Source organism: Rattus norvegicus, chromosome 17 (assembly GCF_021556685.1).
Source record: "Rattus norvegicus strain SHRSP/BbbUtx chromosome 17, alternate assembly SHRSP_T2T, whole genome shotgun sequence".
Taxonomy (NCBI): Eukaryota; Metazoa; Chordata; class Mammalia; order Rodentia; family Muridae; genus Rattus; species Rattus norvegicus.
In genome coordinates this window covers 28,888,766-28,906,621 of record NC_141550.1, presented here as the reverse complement: position 1 = coordinate 28,906,621, position 17,856 = coordinate 28,888,766, and the positions used below count along the sequence as shown (strand labels likewise).

The following is a 17,856-nucleotide window of genomic DNA, read 5'->3' as shown; positions in this document are numbered from 1 at the left end:
TTATCCTACCCTAGACTTGCTTCCTCTTTGCCACATAGATGACAATGCCCGCCTTGCATTTGTGGGCATTTCATAGAGGCATCCTTTGCTGCTGAGAGTGGGCCGGTCTTGCTCCAAGACACCAGGACTGAAGTGTGACCTCCCCAGTACTCAGCACAACCTCCACGGCACCTTTTCCCTTGTTACCAACAGCAGTCTTGGTCTGCCACCTTCACTGAGCCTGGGACCACGTCCTCCTTAGAGGTCTCCTCCCTAGAGACACCCCAGAAGGGAGGGCAATCTGTTCCCTGGGGAACTTGCCAGGGACTAAATTTGTGTCCTGGGAGAGCTCTCAGATTAGTGGTGTCCTACGTCTTCTGGCAGCCTCCACAGATCTTTAGTTACTTGACGGGTCGCTAGGTTAAAATAACTGGCAAAAACATTTTATAGAAGGAATTAATTGGCTCAGACTTGGACAGTTGTGGCAGCAGGAACTGGAGGCAGCTAGCCACAAGGCGTCTGCTCTCAGGGAGTAGAAAGAAATGAAGGTTGCAGGTTCCATTCCTCTCTAGGACCCCAGTGTATGGAGATGCAGCTCATATCTCAGGTGGGTCGTTTGGCGTTGATAACGTAATCTAAAAAACTTCACAGACTTGCCCAGAGCTTTGTTTTATGTGACTCTAAATCCCATTGACAATAGGAATTAGCTGTCTTAAGCCCACTCCTTCCTTGTCAACTTGGCAAGCAAGCATCACTTTTAAGCTATAATTTTAAGCGGTGGCTTATGGCCATCTCATACGCAAAATGCACTCAGTCCAACCGCAGCTCTTCGTGTAGTCTTTTAACAGTTCAGTACTTTAAAAGTCCCCGTGTAGTCTGAAATCCAAGGTAGTCTCTTATACTATAAAAGGAAAGCGTAGTTCTAGCGTGTAATAGTGCAGGATAAAGTCCCACAGGGAAGGATGGGGGTACCTGCCCCACATCTGTCATCTGGCACTGATAATGGAATTGTCTGGGCTCCGAAAGGATTGGGGTTACCAGACCCCACTCCCCCACCCACCCAACCCCAAGCCCTGCTGCCTACAGCACATACAGTCTCCTGGTCCTGCCATCTCCTGCATCCCAGAATCATTGGTACAACTGAGACTTCGTCTTCAGGTCCATGTAGTGGCCTTTCATGGGCTCAAATCTTGCTGAACACTGCGTGTCCCTGAAGCCATGGAGCAGACTCGATGACCCTACCAATCATAGAGTCAGGTACTATAGAGACAATGCTACCAAGTCCTGCTACCAGCCCTGAGTGGGCTGAGCAGGATCCCTATGAACCAAGGCTCTATGCTCACCTCTGTTTAGCACCCACAGAAAGCACTTTTGTAAGCAGTTGTTTTTGATCAGGGAGACCATTCTTCAGCATTCTCGGCTCAGACTTCTTTCAAATGAATCCACCTTCTGAGATGTTAGTGTTCAAAGTGAGGTCTCCCCTTCAGGGCACCACTCCTGCAGAGGACCAGGTTTCTCTTTAAGGGCACTAATTTCTTTAACTATTGCATCTGCCTTCCCTGTTGCCGTCAAACTCACTCGTGTCCTTTTCTTCATTACCCTATGGGTTTTCCGTGGTGTTCCTTGCTCACTGTGGACCTGGATGAGAACGGTGGGCAGGAGCAGTGCCACCCGTCAGTGTGCTCTGTCTTGCTATTTCCTCCAGCAAACAGGAATCCATTCTGGATTGAGCTTCAGTCAAGGGTGTGAGTGAATGCATGCAGATCACTGGCCAGAGTGTCACATGAACGGCCTTTCACCCGGCTCCCTGTTGACACCGGGAGCCAGACCTCCATGGTCCCACTTCTCTCTCAACACTCTGGTCTTCCAAACTCTACCAGAGTTACTAAGTGTTCTAGGGGTTCCTAGCCCGAAGTCTAGCCACATGGTCAGTGTTGTCACAGAAATAGAACCAGTCCTGATCCCACTGGTCACTGGAACAAAATACCTGACAAAATAACTTGAGGAAGGGTTTGTTTCAGGTTGCAGTTGGGGCATCATGGCAGCGGGGGCTTAAGTCACATTGAGAAGAAATGTTCTGTTCAACTCCGCTTCTTGATTTTATTCACTGCAGAGTCCCATCCCCGAGAGTAGTGTTACCCACATTTAAGGTGGATCTTCTGACTATGCTTGATGGAAACTAGCAAATCCCTCGTAGACATTTGTTTCCATGGTGACTTTAAATCCTATCAAGATTAACAATCACAGGTCATTCGTTATCGATAAAATCAATTTTAGGTTCACTGTGAACTGATACTAAAATAGATTATTTGACAATAATTATTCTAATTCTGGCAATAAAGAATCCTGTCACCTACCTACTTTGAAAAATCTGGCAGTGTACCCTCCCTGTGTAGACAAATGCTTTGCGTGGTGGATAAAGGTTGCACATGAAGCATCTGAAGGAAGTATCAAGCAGTCTCGGACAGGCACACAGCACTCAGCAGCTGCGGCTTTAGAGCCCTTGAGCTAAATGCTGTCCATGTGGAGATCTCAAGGATTCACTAGCTCTGGGCCGTTGAGATGGCTCAGCGGGTACGCCTGAGAGCTGTCCTTAGATGGACATGGCGGAAGAAAAAGACCAACTCCTGAGGTTGTCCCCTGCTCTCGAGAAATACATTGCAGCATGCATGCTCTCTGGTGCTCATTCATTCTCTCTCTCTCTCTCTCTCTCTCTCTCTCTCTCTCTCTCTCTCTCACCAAATAAATATAATTTTAAAGTATAAGGAGTTCACTAGCCTTGGAAGTTTTCCCAGATGGCTTGAGGCCAGTCCTTACGCCTGTGCTGTAGTTTCCTTGGTAGATAAGTCCAGAGTGGTATTTGCTCCTTGTTTCAACTTGGAATCCTATGGTATAGCTATTCTCAGCTGTGGCCACATTTAACATATAGCCATGGATAGAGACGTCTCTAAGAGATGCTGGTCAGTATAAGTCAGTGTTGCCACTTCTCATCCTCCAGTCACCCCAGACAGTCTCCGAATCCGGGATGTCCCCCAGAATCTGGTGAAGCGCTGCTTCAGAGCCTGCCACACCCGGTGTAACTTTCTACCTTGTGAGCAGAGTATTTGGGCTAAGCCTAGGCAGCAAGTGACTGAGTGCTGTTGAGGTCCTATACTGTGACTGCTAACAGGATGTACTTCCTTTGGTGGCATTTTGGTGTGTATGAATTTTCAGAGCCGTGGGCAAGCTTGGGTGTGACAAGTTTGGCTTCCCTACTTGGGGTATGCAAATTCTGTCTGCAGGGTTTCCTGAGGGCATACCACTATCAAGAGAAAACGGTGTGCAGTGGGACAAACTGTGTCCCACAGGGGCCAGACACTGGCCTGCATAGCTGCTGGTGGGTAGTCCACCATCCCCCAACCCACAGCAGATATCCACAGGACCCGCTGCACCCTGCACCCTAACACTGTCCCGTTGTAAGAATCCACACACTGAGCTCAGGGAGCCTTCAGGGGCAGTCCGGTAGTTGACACTTTAGGTAGCCTTTGCTACGGGAAACAGAAAGGGCCCAGGCTTAAACACTGACCCCCATCTGTGTGTGTGTGTGTGTGTGTGTGTGTGTGTGTGTGTGTGTGTGTGTGTGTGTGTAGAGGAAGGTGCACCAAGCCAAGGACTGATTTCAGACCCCACATTCACCCACAAGAGCTGTCATCTAAAACTTGCCATCTTAAGACCACTGCAGATTGGCAGGGCAGGGCTTGTCTATTTATTCTACCCAAGGAAATGGTTTTTCTTAATGGGTTTTTGTTTGTTGGTGGTTGGATTTGGGTTGTGGGTTATTGTGATTTCTTAGTTCTTTAACCCCTATCTTAAATGGACTCACTGCCTTTAAGTTTAAGTGGGGTGCATTAGTAGCCTTGAATCAGCCCTGCCTCTGACATCGTGGATGAACTTTAAAATCCCTTCCATTGTCCTACACATCCCAACCTTGTGAAATGGAAGCAAAACACAAACCATAAAAGACTGTTGTTAACAGATGGATGTGGAGCCAGGCAGGCCAGGAGACGGGAGATGACCTGCCGTGACAGTGTGTAGGGCAGAGCAAGGGCAGTTGTGATTGGCCCAAACAGGCAGCACAAAGAAAAGAGATACTGAAAGGAAGAAAGCCATACTGAGAACTGGGAGCTGCCATCCAGAAGGCAGGAAGTGGGTGTGTTAGGAAGCTGGAGCGGGAGTCGTGTCAGTGCCAGTCTCCTCTGTGTCTCAAGAGTGGAGAAGAGGGAATGACTGGGGACAGATGGAGGCCATAGGAGAGCCCAGGAAGAAATGCTCAGACAGCCCTGCTGGGCCTGGCAAGTTCATCAGAATCTGCTGTCCTAAGGACACACTTAACTCATATGAGCGAGTGGTGGTGTCATCGCTAAAGAAACAGGCCAAGGAAGCACATCCCAGGTGCTCTGGAACGCTTCCGACAGCAGCGGGGAGGGGCTGCCTGGTACACTTTAGATGATATACTCGTGCGTGCGCACGTGAACAGGCACGCACGCACACGAACACGGGCACCTCTGTTTACAATATCTGCCTTGGTAGAATGGCAGCAAGTCCATTGCCACACTTGATCTCCAGTGCATATTGTTTGCTCTGTGCAAGACTCAACTACTCAGTGTGATCTACCAGTCGTATTTGGTCACTGTAGGATCTCTTCATGTTTTGCCTCATCAGGGTCATCTGATGTATTTACCTAGGCTGAGAAGCTTATGACCAGGTCGTAAGGACCATTGGGGTCTCGGCAAGATTTATCTACACAAGGCAAACCACAGTTGGTCATGGTCATGTCAGCTACTGTAGAATCTGTTGGGCAAATCCTTTCTGTCATAGCCTGCCTCAGTTGGCATTAGCGATGGGACATCTGTACACCTTATGCCAGGACTTGAACTTGGCCTCATCCAGTATATCCCTCTGACATCTTTAAAAGCAAAGTTAGATTAGTTTTCTCCAGTAAACCATGAGGTAACTCAGACCCTCTCTCCTGGATAGTTCCTATCTGACAGAAGTATGGCTTCTAAGGCGTGACCCCTTCAGCAGTGACGTGCCACTATCTTTAGAACATTTGTAGAAAATACATAGTTTTATGTGGGGTTTAGTTCCTTTAGAACACAAATTATCTACTCTTGTTAATGGCTCAGATACTGGTTATGTTCTAAATGAGTTCACTCATGTGGGGAGAAGAACCTCTTATGAAGAGGAAGTTACACCAGCAACCTCAAACTTACCACAAAACAGCCTCTAATTTGGATTGCGTCCAACTACATGTGAATCTGAATTACGTCATGAAGCAAGCATTTTTCTTGGGTTTTTTTTTTTTTTTTTTAAAAACTGGTCCATGGCGTTAATTCCATCCACCCCCTTGGTCGTGGTATGTCTGTGGTGTGTGACCACTAGAGAATTCGAGGTAGATTCTGACAGTTTCAGAACTCCATGCTCAGCTTGTGTCTCTGAGGGTTGAGTTTCCAAGGTCTGGTCTCCACTCATCCACTGGATCTCACGGCATGTCAACTCTTTTTCCTCTTAGGCAAATGAGATGCTACTCAGTGGGAGGAAGTTGACGGCACAGGAGGCGTGCGGCAAGGGCCTGGTCTCCCAGGTGTTTTGGCCAGGAACCTTCACGCAGGAAGTCATGGTTCGAATCAAGGAGCTGGCCTCATGTAACCCAATTGTACGTCAGAGTATCTTGTTTTGTTTTGTTTTAAATGGGGAGTGGAAACCTTTTCCCCCCACAGAGATTAGACTGGTAGCATGTTCCAGATGTGCTCACCTGGTCTTCCTTGTGGAAATGTTCACCAGGGCGACATATCCTTTGCAGGGCCACAGTGCTAACCATTTCCGACCATCTGCAGAGTCCTTTCATGCAGTCATGTGCTTAGGTGCACTTAGGACAAGGCTGAGGTCTCAGTGAGTCTTCCCTGCATCTAATGACACAATGTGTGAGGTGTCTTATCAAGTCAACTCTCTCCTAAACTTGTGCAGATATACAGACAACCATTATCGTTAGAATTAAGCTGTTTTGTTTAGAAATTACATTCCAAAAGCACTCTGGGGATTTTCATCGAGCCTCCGCCCACTGTCGAGTGGATATCCACTCTGGTTTCATGCCGCCCCACATCAGTAATGGTGCATCCATGGCTGGTTCAGTGGTAGCTGTGGGTCTGTGTAACCCATCTCACACAAATAGCTTGAGCCGTTTCAAGTTTCAGTATCCAGTGTTAAATATCCTGACACCCCTCTGTTCCCACCGTCCGCCCCTCCACCACGGAGAGCGGTGTCCCCAGGTGCTGAAATCCCTCACACAACATGGCCTGCCATGGTCGACATGAACCTGCGTGCACTTCAGGTCATCTCTGCACGTGACTCTGGTGCAATACAGTGCTGCAGTTTTGAGATGGAAAGTAAAGTCTGCATATTTAGCATGAATGTTATTGGTTCTTCCGAATACGTCCAGTCAGGGTTGATTGAGTCCCAGGGATGTGGAACTCGGGTACGCAGGGCTAACTGTGCTAAACTGTAATAGTTACAGGCACGTAAGGATTTAACGGTTGCTCTCGTGCACGTGAGCAAAGCTTTAGTGCTGTAAACGACCGGCCCTGACTAACGGTTCGTCACTGCCACAGGTCCTGGAGGAATCCAAAGCCCTGGTGCGCTGCAATATGAAGATGGAGTTGGAGCAGGCCAATGAGAGAGAGTGTGACGCACTGAAGAAGATCTGGGGCTCGGCCCAGGGCATGGACTCCATGTTAAAGTACTTACAGAGGAAAATCGATGAGTTCTGATTGGCAGGCTGAGCAGGACACCAGCGACTCCCACTTGCTACGGTCGTTCTTAACAGTAGCTTGTGTTTGGAGGCAGACCTGGGAACATCCAGGCTATTTATTGCCGACGCGTTTTTAAGTACTGTAACTTTAAAATAACTACAAGGCTTCTTTGTCTAAGCGTCTTTATTTTATACTCATGTATACACAAGTATAAAAATGTAATTGAGCACTAGGCTGCTCCTGGAAGCTCTAATTTTCTTGTAAGCTAGTTGTGGATTTTTTTTTTTGTTTTGTTTTGTTTTGTTTTTTTGTTTTGTTTTTAAAAGGAATTATGTTTTCATTTGGGGTGACAGAAGAGTTTGGAATAATGTTTGTTTTACTCTTTTTTTTTTTTTAATCTAGATCATAGACCCTAAAGAATACTAGCCATCATTGTCCCCTCCCTCTACTGAAACATGTAGAAATGTTTCAAACACGTTCCTGCCTCTAGGGGGGAGGGGGAGGGGCAAGTACCTCAATGCTGGAAACAGTTCTGATCAAAATTAAGACCAATCTTGCAGGAAAAAGCATCACCGATGGAAAATCCCACAGGGTTGTGGGTTTGTGCTGAGACGCCCACCGACTCGAACTTTCTTACGGTTCTTACCCAGCCACCAGGAAGAGCCTAGAGTGTCTAGAGGAAAGCGGGTGGTCCAGTGTCTGTGAGTCACTCCACAACTAAGTTATGAATTAGCGTTAGTGGTTTAAATGGTTTTTCTGGCCCTTTTGAAAAATAACTACATAAGTACTTCTTGTGGCTGGGTGAGAAATACTACTTTGCATAGTTTTCTTTGTCTCTCTGCAGATGTGACTGATGTTATTACACCAAAAGTATTTTTTATGTTTATAAAGTGTAATTTTTAGGCTCACTTAGAATATATTTTATTTAATTTAAAATTCTCTTGGCACACTATTAAATACATAAACTCCTTTCAAAACAGAAAAGAACTACCTTATATTTGACATTTATTATCCACGGTCTCTGCTTCTATGTCTGCCGTATACTGCGCACGGTTTCGTGTACACGAGTACCCCGTGGTATGGGGACTAACTACAGAGGCCTGTTACTACTAAGGCTTCTAGGCTTGCAATCATTGAATGTATGAAGACTGAAATAAAATCAAAACCTTATTTTTGTACAGTTTTGAAGTTTATACTCAGAACTGACGCCTCCCCGGCCACGTGGAGCGCTGTGCAGTGTGTAAATCTGTCTTTACCTTGGATGGATTGGTACAGTATTTTTGCATCTGTGGGACCTACTCTTTTGTTCAGTAGTTTGAACTATATATAAACTGTACACTCTGTAAAGTTTTTATAGAATAAATATTCAGCTGTGAAAACTGGTTAAATAAAACTAATATTTCTTAACACATCGGGCGTGTTTCTCTGCGTGTCCTTCCCTTGTCTGCTTTCCTGTGGAGGTGATTTCTCTGGGGGTTTTGTGAGGTTCACAAATGTGAGAACACATTAGTGTTTGCCTTCAGAGGCCACAGCCCACTGTCCCCTACTCCTTCTGACACTCATGCAGGTGACCACTGCAGCTTATCCAGAGGAAGAAAGATATGTTTCACCAAATTGGCTTCTACAAAATACTGATGTGAGGTCTATCACTGCCTCTCCTGAATCCTGCTCCACAAACCCACCTCTGGTGGTTTCTCTTACTCCCGACTCACTAGCCTGTCCTATTCCTGTCCTAAATTGTGAGTCACCTGACTGAAGCTTGGGAGAGAGCCCCTGGCTTGTGCCTTAGGTGTTCCTAAGCAGAGACTTTGGGGAAAATGGCATCCCAAGGGAGTCCAGAAAGAGGAAGAGGAAGCGAGAGACCTGGGGAAGTTGGACACTCCCATCCTGAGGTGCTACCCTGCATTTAAGAGAGCCAAGCAGACACTGAGCACACACGCTTGTCTTCCAAGTCTTTGTAAAAAAAAAAAAAAAAAAAAAAATGGGGGCCAAGAGCATTGGTCAGCATCGTTGCTCAGGCTATTGGTGGCCAGGCTCCAGGATAAGTATCCTTTATACCCACCTCACTACTTCTTGCCTGAGGAAGTCCAGTCAGGATGGAAATTGGTTCTGTTCAGTCAGACCGTATGCACCTTTGACTGCATCAAACTGTAACTTTGAATTGTCTGGGTGGCTTTAGAAAGCAAAACTGGGCCCCCTACCTACACAAGGCATCTGACTCGGCATCTGGGAACCTTGGTACAGTCAGCTTGTCTGTTCTCCAACATAGGAAAAAAGAACAGCCCTTAGCATCCTTCAAGGATACAACCCTGTAGGTAGAAGAGATGCGGGGCACATGCAGGCTGAGTGAATAGAGGCCTGGTTGGGCTCAAAATTTTAAGCTTAGGCATTGAGCTTAGTAGAATTATGGTCTGTCAACAAGCTGTTTCTACATCATTGGGCGATGTACCAGTCAAGCATTTAAAAATGACCCTCTCTTAGTTACTTAGCCAGCTGTACCCCAGGAGGCCTGTCCCTCTAAGACGGTGTTCTAAACAGTGTTTCTGAAAGATCTAACCAGTGACTGCTTTGGTGAAAAAGGAACTGGGTGCTTTTAGTATGGGCTTAACTTCTTGACCACCCTGTGGTTCAGGGATCCAACCTAAATGGAGAATAACAATAAATGGAGATTCCTATCCCCAAGATGTACCTGTGCCCGGTTCCATTATTCGCTGCTTCTCTCGGTTTGCCCAGGTGCTCCTTCACACCAGGTGGAGAAACTTACTGGTCCAGTTCTTCCCTTGGAGTTCCGGGGCCCCGGTGCACACTCAGCCAGAAGGGTGAAGCCAAGGCCTGAGCACATGGGTCAGCAAGATCCCAGCCCAGCAGTGAATGGGGTGTGTGGCAGTCTCCTCTGTATTTCAGTGTTACAGCTCTTAGACAATAGTCAATGAATCTGTTTGTGCTCCTTGTTCAGGGTGAACATAAGCCTTGGAAAATGGGAAGGGATTCTTAGGGTGAAGTTTCGTTGGTGAGGTTTAATGTCCTGGAGGTACCTCAGCTGCATGGAGAGGTGTTCCAGGAAGTTGAACGTGAGATTCCTCAGGTGGAGTGTGGAGGTCCGGCTCTCCAGATTAGGTAGAGAAGAGGAAGCCCTGCTGGGAAAGGGAGTCTGCTTTGTGCTAGCTCGGGGGAGCTGTGTGGACATGGTAGACTTCAACCTTAGGTAGCAGGGTTTCCCAACATGTTCTTGCCGTTGTCCTTCAACTCCAGCCTCGGAGAACACTCTGGAGTTGGGTCTCTTCCACCTTTACTGTGCTCAACTTGCCAGGTGCAATTGTGCTGCAAGCTCCTTCCCTCACTGAGCCCTCTCACTGGCCCACTATGGCAACTTTTACAACCAAGCTCCAGACTCCAGTACAATGAGGTAACTTTACCTTCTAAAGCAGAAATCAACAATTGGCTTGAGTAGTAAGGGGATCATTCCATGAGCAGAAAGAACACACCAAGCCAGCCTTCACAGTCACTGCCCATCTCTAGTGTCTGACTACAAGAAACTTATTTTCCAAATAAATTGCTATAGTATTTTAATCATCCCAAACTGTTTAATTAATGCTGTTATCACATGTATCGGTTGATGGGATGTCTGGCCCCTCCTATCTCAGGAAGCATAAATCAAATTCTCAAAGAGGAACTTGCTTGAATGAGTGGAATCTGACGCCACCACTGAAAATGTGGTTCATGTTAAGGTTCACACCTCCACTGTGCCATTTCTCAAGGTGGCCAGTGGCTTGTGCTGTGTACCTTAGGCTGCCCTGAAACTCCATCCTCCTTCCAACTCCCGTGTGCTGGAATTATAGGTGTATACCAGCACACCATGGACCTTGTTCAGGTTTTACCATGAAGCCCGATTTCCAGGGGTAGGGAGCTCACAGTGTTCTGCTTCAAGCACAGCTGAGCTTTCCTTCCCAGGTCAAACTGGTGGTTCACCAAGGAGGTGTGGTGCTAGACAGAGACCTGCTTGTGGCCTCTGGTCCCTCACCAAAGACCCCCAGCAGCCCACTGCCTCCAACCACACAATCGGCAGAGGATTGCAAAGTGGTTGCCTGTGCAACAGGCTCCAGTCACCTGGACACGCCCAGCCTCAGCTGTCCACACAGACTACCACTTCCCTAACCAATCAAGCACCATTTGAGTATTATTAAAAGGAAAATAACTAGAGGACTATTGACCTTCAACCTAACAGTCATCACCTATATTTTTTTCTTTTTATTTTGTTATTTCTGTTCCCCATCTACATTTCACACACACACACACACACACACACACACACACACACACACATACACACACACACACACACACACACACACACACACACACACACACGATCGGTTTATAAAAGTAAATGTCACTTTTATTTCCTCAGATGAGTGAGGTGAGAGCCTTACTTAAGCTCTGTAAATACATGGCTTGAGCTGAGCCCAGAACATTTCTTTTTCTGTTCCAAGTATCCCTAGGCCTAGCTAGACCTGGAAGCTTCTAGCCCCCATATAATCCAATCTTCTGCAAGGCCAGATCTTGTAGGCTTCATCTTCCAGCTTCTGTCTGTTAACCAAGGTCTAGAATATTTCAGCCTCTGAGATTTATTGTTGAGTATTTTTTTCTCTGTATGGTTCTTTCTGAACTCTGGCTGGCTGGTTCAATTCAGCTCTTCTGACTCAAACTCCTGTCCAAGCTGACTGACTCAGTCTAGCTTCTCTTAGCTTCTCACTGAATTGCTCTGCTTGCCCTCAAGCTAACTCTGGCAATTGGTTGTAATCTTCTGGCTCCTTATTTTATGGCTTCAACTACCTCTGCTGACATGCTCCAAACTTTACAAACTCACAAATGAACTCAACTCTATTGAACTGCACTCACTGCACTGACTCCTCCTCCCTCTTCTCCCTCTCCCTCTCCCTCTCCCTCCTTCCTTCGTTCCGTCTGTCTCTCTCTCTGTTTCTCTCTCTGTCTCTCTCTCTCTCTCTCTCTCTCTCTCTCTCTGTGTGTTTCTCTGTCTCCCCTGCCCCCCCCCACTCCACCCACACACACACACACTTAAGTAGAGATTCTGTTTGTCTACACATGGAAGATTTTGTCCTCGGCCTCAATTGGAGCTAATACGATCCAAGAGCATGGGACTTGAAGTTCCATGCCTGCAGCCTGCCTCCACTGGGCAGGTTTGGAGAGTGACACTTAGCTAATGAACAACTTTGAATCAATTCATGGAAACCTGCAAGAGCGCCCAGGCACACTCGAGGATAACATCACGCACATTTATATTACACAATTTGACAAGCGTCAACAGATGTGGACTTTGTGAGATAGACATTTTCACGGCTAACACTTCCAAAGGCTTTCTTGGATGCCCCTCTTCTTGGATCTTCTCCAGTCTCTCCACCCCAGACAATGCACAGAAAGGCTTCAGGTTACAATCCTTAGCCTTACAAACTGCTCACAATAGACTGCTGGACTGAGCTGGCACTTTTCTCTAGAAGGTGCTTTATTGTGTTTCAAATTCTCACCTCAGGCGGGGAGGAAAGGGGGTAGTATAGCGGGAGGGAAGGGAGTAGGGAAGGAGAACAGGTGGCAATCCTTGGGACACATTGTTCTAACTCTGTGTGCCTAGGAGCCCTAGCCCCACACGCCAGCACTTGCCCTGCCTCATACCTCCACAAGTTCTTGGTACCCCTTTTTTACATTTGTTTTTTTGTCCAGGGCAGACAAGCTTTGTCCAGTCTGTGGCCATCACCAAACACTAGGTGCAGAGGTACATGAAGCCATTTGCCACAGCCTCGCTCGCCTCTCCTCCGTGTACTACAGAGTTACAAATGCAGAAGGCTGCGGGGCTCCTTGCCAGCCCTGCCTCTCCTTCACTGTTCTGTGCCCACGGGGTCTTCCTCATCAGCGCTGTCCCATATCCTATAGGGTACCAGAGCTCTAGAGCCTTCCATACCCTTCCATACCCTCCTTCTGTTCTCATGGCGCTTCCTAACGACATCACCCCTTCGCTCTTCAGGTCCCGCACCACTGGGATGCCAGTAGAACTGAGAATGGTACCATTCCTGCCACGGACCCATTATCACCAGTGCAGGAGTGGTGTTCACATGTCCAGAAACCATGGAAATCTTCCCACATACACTGGTGAAATGCCGTGGATTGTATAGGCTTTGTTCAGAATAGAAGATGAGTCTGTGAAAAGTGCTGCTTAATTCTGTGCCTCAAAATAGGCATCAGAACGGCAGTGCTTACTGGGCCGTTGTGGGTTTTGAAAGTTTTACAGGAGGCGGGGCCTGGAAAGGCAGAGCTGTAAAGCCAGCTACTCATGGAGGAGGGGCCTGGGGCTTGGGGGAGGAGCTTTAATGCCAGCTACTCACGGAGGTGGGGCCTGGGAGGGGCGGGGGGCAGGAAACTGTAATGCCATCTACTCATAGGTTGACGCATGAGGATCACAAGTTAAAGTATTAGTCTGGGCTATGCAATGAGTATCCAAGGCCAAACAGAGCAACTTAGAAAGATCCTGTCTCAAAATGCATAAAGAACTTAATGTCAAAAGACATTATTTCATATATATGGAAATACTGCAAGATAACTACTCTATGAAAGTACTATATGCTAATAAAAATAAAGTCAAATGAAAAAATAAAATATTAAATTTTTAAAAAGAAGGAGGAGGAGGTGGTGGCAGAGCGAGGGGAAGGGGAGCACAGATGCTGTAATGCACCTGCCTAGCGACTATAAGGCCCTAAATTCAATCCCCAGTATAATTTTTTAAAATAATAAATAAAACTCCACCGGAGGAGGATACAGACTTGGAAGGCACTGACCCCAAAGAAAAACATTATAAATTAGGTGAGAGTGAGATTAAGAAGTCACCATCTCCATTGGAAAGGCAGGTCTCCTGTATTCAGCATCCAGGCACTGGAAGAATCGCTTCAGGTAAATCAACCTCTAAAGAGGAAGGGTTAGCTTGGCTGAATTCAGAGTCCCCATCCATGCTCACTGGCCCTGTTGCATTGGGCCAGTAGTGAGGCAACATACCCCAGAGCTTTATGGCCAGGGGGTGAAAGAGGAAGCCAGGGCCCACCACCTCCTTCAAGAGATGCTCTCATGACCTAATGCCTGACCTCTAAGGGGTTACGTCATCCGGCAATAGCTCCAAGCCTTTAATACCTGGGTCTTTGAGGGAACATTTAGGATGCAAAAAGGTGAATCACAGTGGGGATGTGTTTGTAATTTATGTACCAGACAAGGGTTCCGATCTAGCGTGAATAACCAATTTCTATAAGTTACTTAAAAAATAAGGGCTGGAGAGATGGCTCAATGGTTAAGAGCACTGACCACTCTTCCAGAGGTCCCGAGTTCAATCCCCAGCAACCACATGGTGGCTCACAACCATCTGTAATGGGATCTGATGCTCTCTTCTGGTGTGTCTGAAGACAGCTACAGTGTACTTACATATAAATAAATAAATCTTAAAAAAATAAATAAATAAAAGGTAGAAAAAATGGGCCAAAGACGTTAACAGACAGAAACCAGTCAGAGTGGCAGCTGCAAAACCATAAAATATACCCATACCGCTGACTGAGCACCGGTGTACCTGTGACTGTGAGCACCCGTGTACCTGTGACTGTGAGCACCCGTGTACCTGTGACTGTGAGCACACGTGTACCCGTGACTGTGAACACCCGTGTACCCGTGACTGTGAGCACCCGTGTACCCGTGACTGTGAGCACACGTGTACCTGTGACTGTGAGCACCCGTGTACCCGTGACTGTGAGCACCCGTGTACCCGTGACTGTGAGCACCCGTGTACCCGTGACTGTGAGCACATGTGTACCCGTGACTGTGAGCACCCGTGTACCCGTGACTGTGAGCACTCGTGTACCAGAGACTGTGAGCACATGTGTACCCGTGACTGTGAGCACATGTGTACCCGTGACTGTGAGCACCCGTGTACCCGTGACTGTGAGCACCCGTGTACCCGTGACTGTGAGCACCCGTGTACCCGTGACTGTGAGCACCCGTGTACCCGTGACTGTGAGCACCCGTGTACCCATGACTGTGAGCACATGTGTACCCGTGACTGTGAGCACATGTGTACCCGTGACTGTGAGCACCCGTGTACCCGTGACTGTGAGCACCCGTGTACCCGTGACTGTGAGCACCCGTGTACCCGTGACTGTGAGCACATGTGTACCCGTGACTGTGAGCACCCGTGTACCCATGACTGTGAGCACACGTGTACCCGTGACTGTGAGGACCCGTGTACCCGTGACTGTGAGCACCCGTGTACCTGTGACTGTGAGCACCGGTGTACAAAGAATATGCTGTCGGATACATGTTTGATCATGATAAAAATAGCAAAGAAGTTAATGCAGAAAAAAAGGGATAAGTTCTTTCACAAAAGCAGATAAAGGAGAAGAGAGGAAGAGAGAGAAGAAAAGAGGATAAAGAAAGGAAAAAGGAAAGAGAAAGGAAGGAGGGGGCAGGGAGGAAGGAGCAAGGAAGAAAGGAGGGAGGGAGAGGAAGGAAGGTAGAAGCCCGGCATGGGGGTGGGGCATGGTATGGTAGGGCTCTGTGACTCAGGAAAAAGGAGAAAAGAATAACTGTGCTTTGCTGGCCCAGCACGGTCTTTGAATGTTCTTGAACTTAAGCACTCTCTCCTGCAACTCTCTAGACTTAGCAACCCTCCCTGAGGCCTGGGGGAAAAGAGAGAGACCAACATGTGATTCAGTCTCTGCCAAAATGGCCTGTCTACACCTTCCAAGTGGATCTCGGAGTGGTCAGCCTTCCTGCACACCTGGACATCTTTACAATCCAAGGTTTTAAAGTAAGAAAAAATTATGCTACTGTATATGGGGGTTGGGGGGTTGAAGCAAAAAAATGGAAAGTTCCATAAAAGTCCTTATGATTCTTTTGACTAAAGTTTGGTCAAATCTGCTAGCATAATTAAAAGCTGAAGAAGCCTCGGTATCCTATCTCTCTGATAAGAATCGCACAACAGAAGGGAGGGAAAAAAGAGAGCAGAAAGAAAAGAAGCAGGTAAAGGAGAGAAGAAGGAAGGGGAGAAGGGTGAAAGGGAGAGGAAGGAAGAAGAAAGAAGAGGAGGGAGAAAGGAAGGAAAGTGGGAGGGAGGGAAGAAGAAAGTGGGTGGGAAAGGAAGCATCCAAACTAAAAGCTTTGTAGTTTTCTCAACTTCGGTAAAAACGCAAGTGAAGCTGGGGCAGAGGCTTCAAGAGCAAGGGGGTAGAAAGCAGAGCCCTGGCCAGCAGGGACCAGGACAGAGGTGGAGACCTCAGGCTCCAGATGTTTAACTGCCGGGGAGGGTGTGCCAAAGCTTGGCCTCGCAGAGAGTGGCTGCTCCCACTCCTGCATCCACAGCAGCACTGCGGAAGAGCTCTGCGTGCCCACTGGCAAGAAACCCTGCAAGCACACTGTGATGTATGTACATTCAATTCCCAGCAGCCACGTGACGGCTCACAAGCATCTGTAATGGGATCTGGGACCCTCTTCTGGTATGTCTGAAGACAGCTACATTGTACTTATATACATAAAATAAGTAAATAATTCTGAGGAGGGTAAACTAAGCATGCTTCTACTCTCAAGTATTATCTTAGCCTCTTTGGGTTATAACAAAATGCCATCCTGGGAATTCAGGGGCGCCTTCCTGGAGGTGGAGGAAGTCTGAGAACAAGCCAGAGTGGTTCGTCTTGTTGTGGTAAAAATTTTTAAAAAGTGGTTTCTTTTATCCCATACTAGTGCCAGCACCATAGGGCCACATGGCATCTGCGGGCTATTTTCATCCCAGTCAGCAATGCGTCTCACCCGATAAGCTCCATCCCATCTCACGCTGCCAATGGCTACTCTCAATCGCTATCTCTCTCCCATCTCGCTGCCATGACAGTTTCACACAGAGACCACCTATCTGGAGGCACTCGCAGTATGGACTCAATTAAGTCACCACATGAAAGAACACACCAGACAATAACCTCTGATCCAATTGATAAGATATAATTTGCCCATCTAGACAGCACAAAATCCTGTACACACCCACCCCTTAAAAAAAAAAGTCATAACATCCCGTATCTGTGCGCCAAGAAGAATCTTAAAGTCTGCCGCCATGTTCTCCCAGTTCCTCTTCCTTGCTCTGGCTCCTTCTCTCCTGCTTTGCCCTCTGTCTACAACCTCTGTTCCCACCTCCCTTCCTTCTTGTCCATTGACAGGCCTCGTTTTATCTTGTCTGCATAATGACATCAACCTACACGTTTTGATTGTTATCTTAATGAGATTTATACTCACCATGGACGCACATGTCCCAGGGTGTTTCCTGAGAGCTATAACTGAGCAGGTTGGAGCCACCTGCTCCCATATGGGTGACAGAACCCATGGACTAGAGTCATGGGCAACATAAGAGAGGAAGGGAGCTGACCATCTGCGTTCATATTTTCTGTTTCCTGATTGTGAGCATGTGACCTCATAAGCCTCCCACACACATACCCCACATATTTCCAGCTATGGCATGGGTCCCCTTGACTTGAGAGTCTAAATGAACCCTTCCTGCTTTATGCTGTCAATATCTTGGCACAGAAATGAGAAAAGCAGCTAATACGCAAGCTGAGTGTTCCAGAGCCAGGGGCCTGGATGTGCTTGGGGCACAGCCAGAGTCGGAGATCTGCAGTCTGGGATTCTGCCATGTATACGAGCTGATGAGTTTGAATGTCCTCATAAGTGACAGGGAACCACTGAAAGGAATTTAAATCTCATTGAAATAGTATTTAGTAGGATTTGATGTTTGATCTGGGGAGTTGAAGAAGACGGAAAAAGAAAATGGAAAAATGGTGTGGTTTGGAAAGTAGAATGGCTGGCTGGAAATGAGGAAGACAAAGCATGTGGTGGCAGGAGGCCAGGCTGTGTGGAGATGACACAGGTCAAGCATGACAAAGGCTGAGGTGGAGGGAGAGAGAAGTGTCTTACGTGGGCGAGTAGGGGGAACGCTGAGGTGCCTGGTGAGTGTGCCTAACACAGGCAGAAGGTCCCCTCATGGCACCAACACTTTGGAGACAATCTG

The 17,856-nt window shown here is 47.4% G+C and overlaps 1 protein-coding gene across 8 annotated transcripts in view; it reads left to right on the top strand.

The window, feature by feature from the left end:
- Cdyl (chromodomain Y-like) overlaps nt 1–8,176 on the top strand; it is a 217,029-nt gene extending 208,853 nt beyond the window's left edge. For 7 of the 8 annotated variants that reach the window (XM_087591024.1, XM_087591022.1, XM_087591018.1 and 4 more), the window contains 2 exons: nt 5,531–5,674; nt 6,627–8,176. In XM_087591024.1, coding sequence (XP_087447150.1) covers nt 5,531–5,674; nt 6,627–6,785 — 303 coding nt within the window. In that variant the 3' untranslated portion in view covers nt 6,786–8,176. 8 annotated transcript variants of the gene reach the window in all.
- The last annotated feature ends 9,680 nt before the right edge of the window (nt 8,177–17,856 follow it).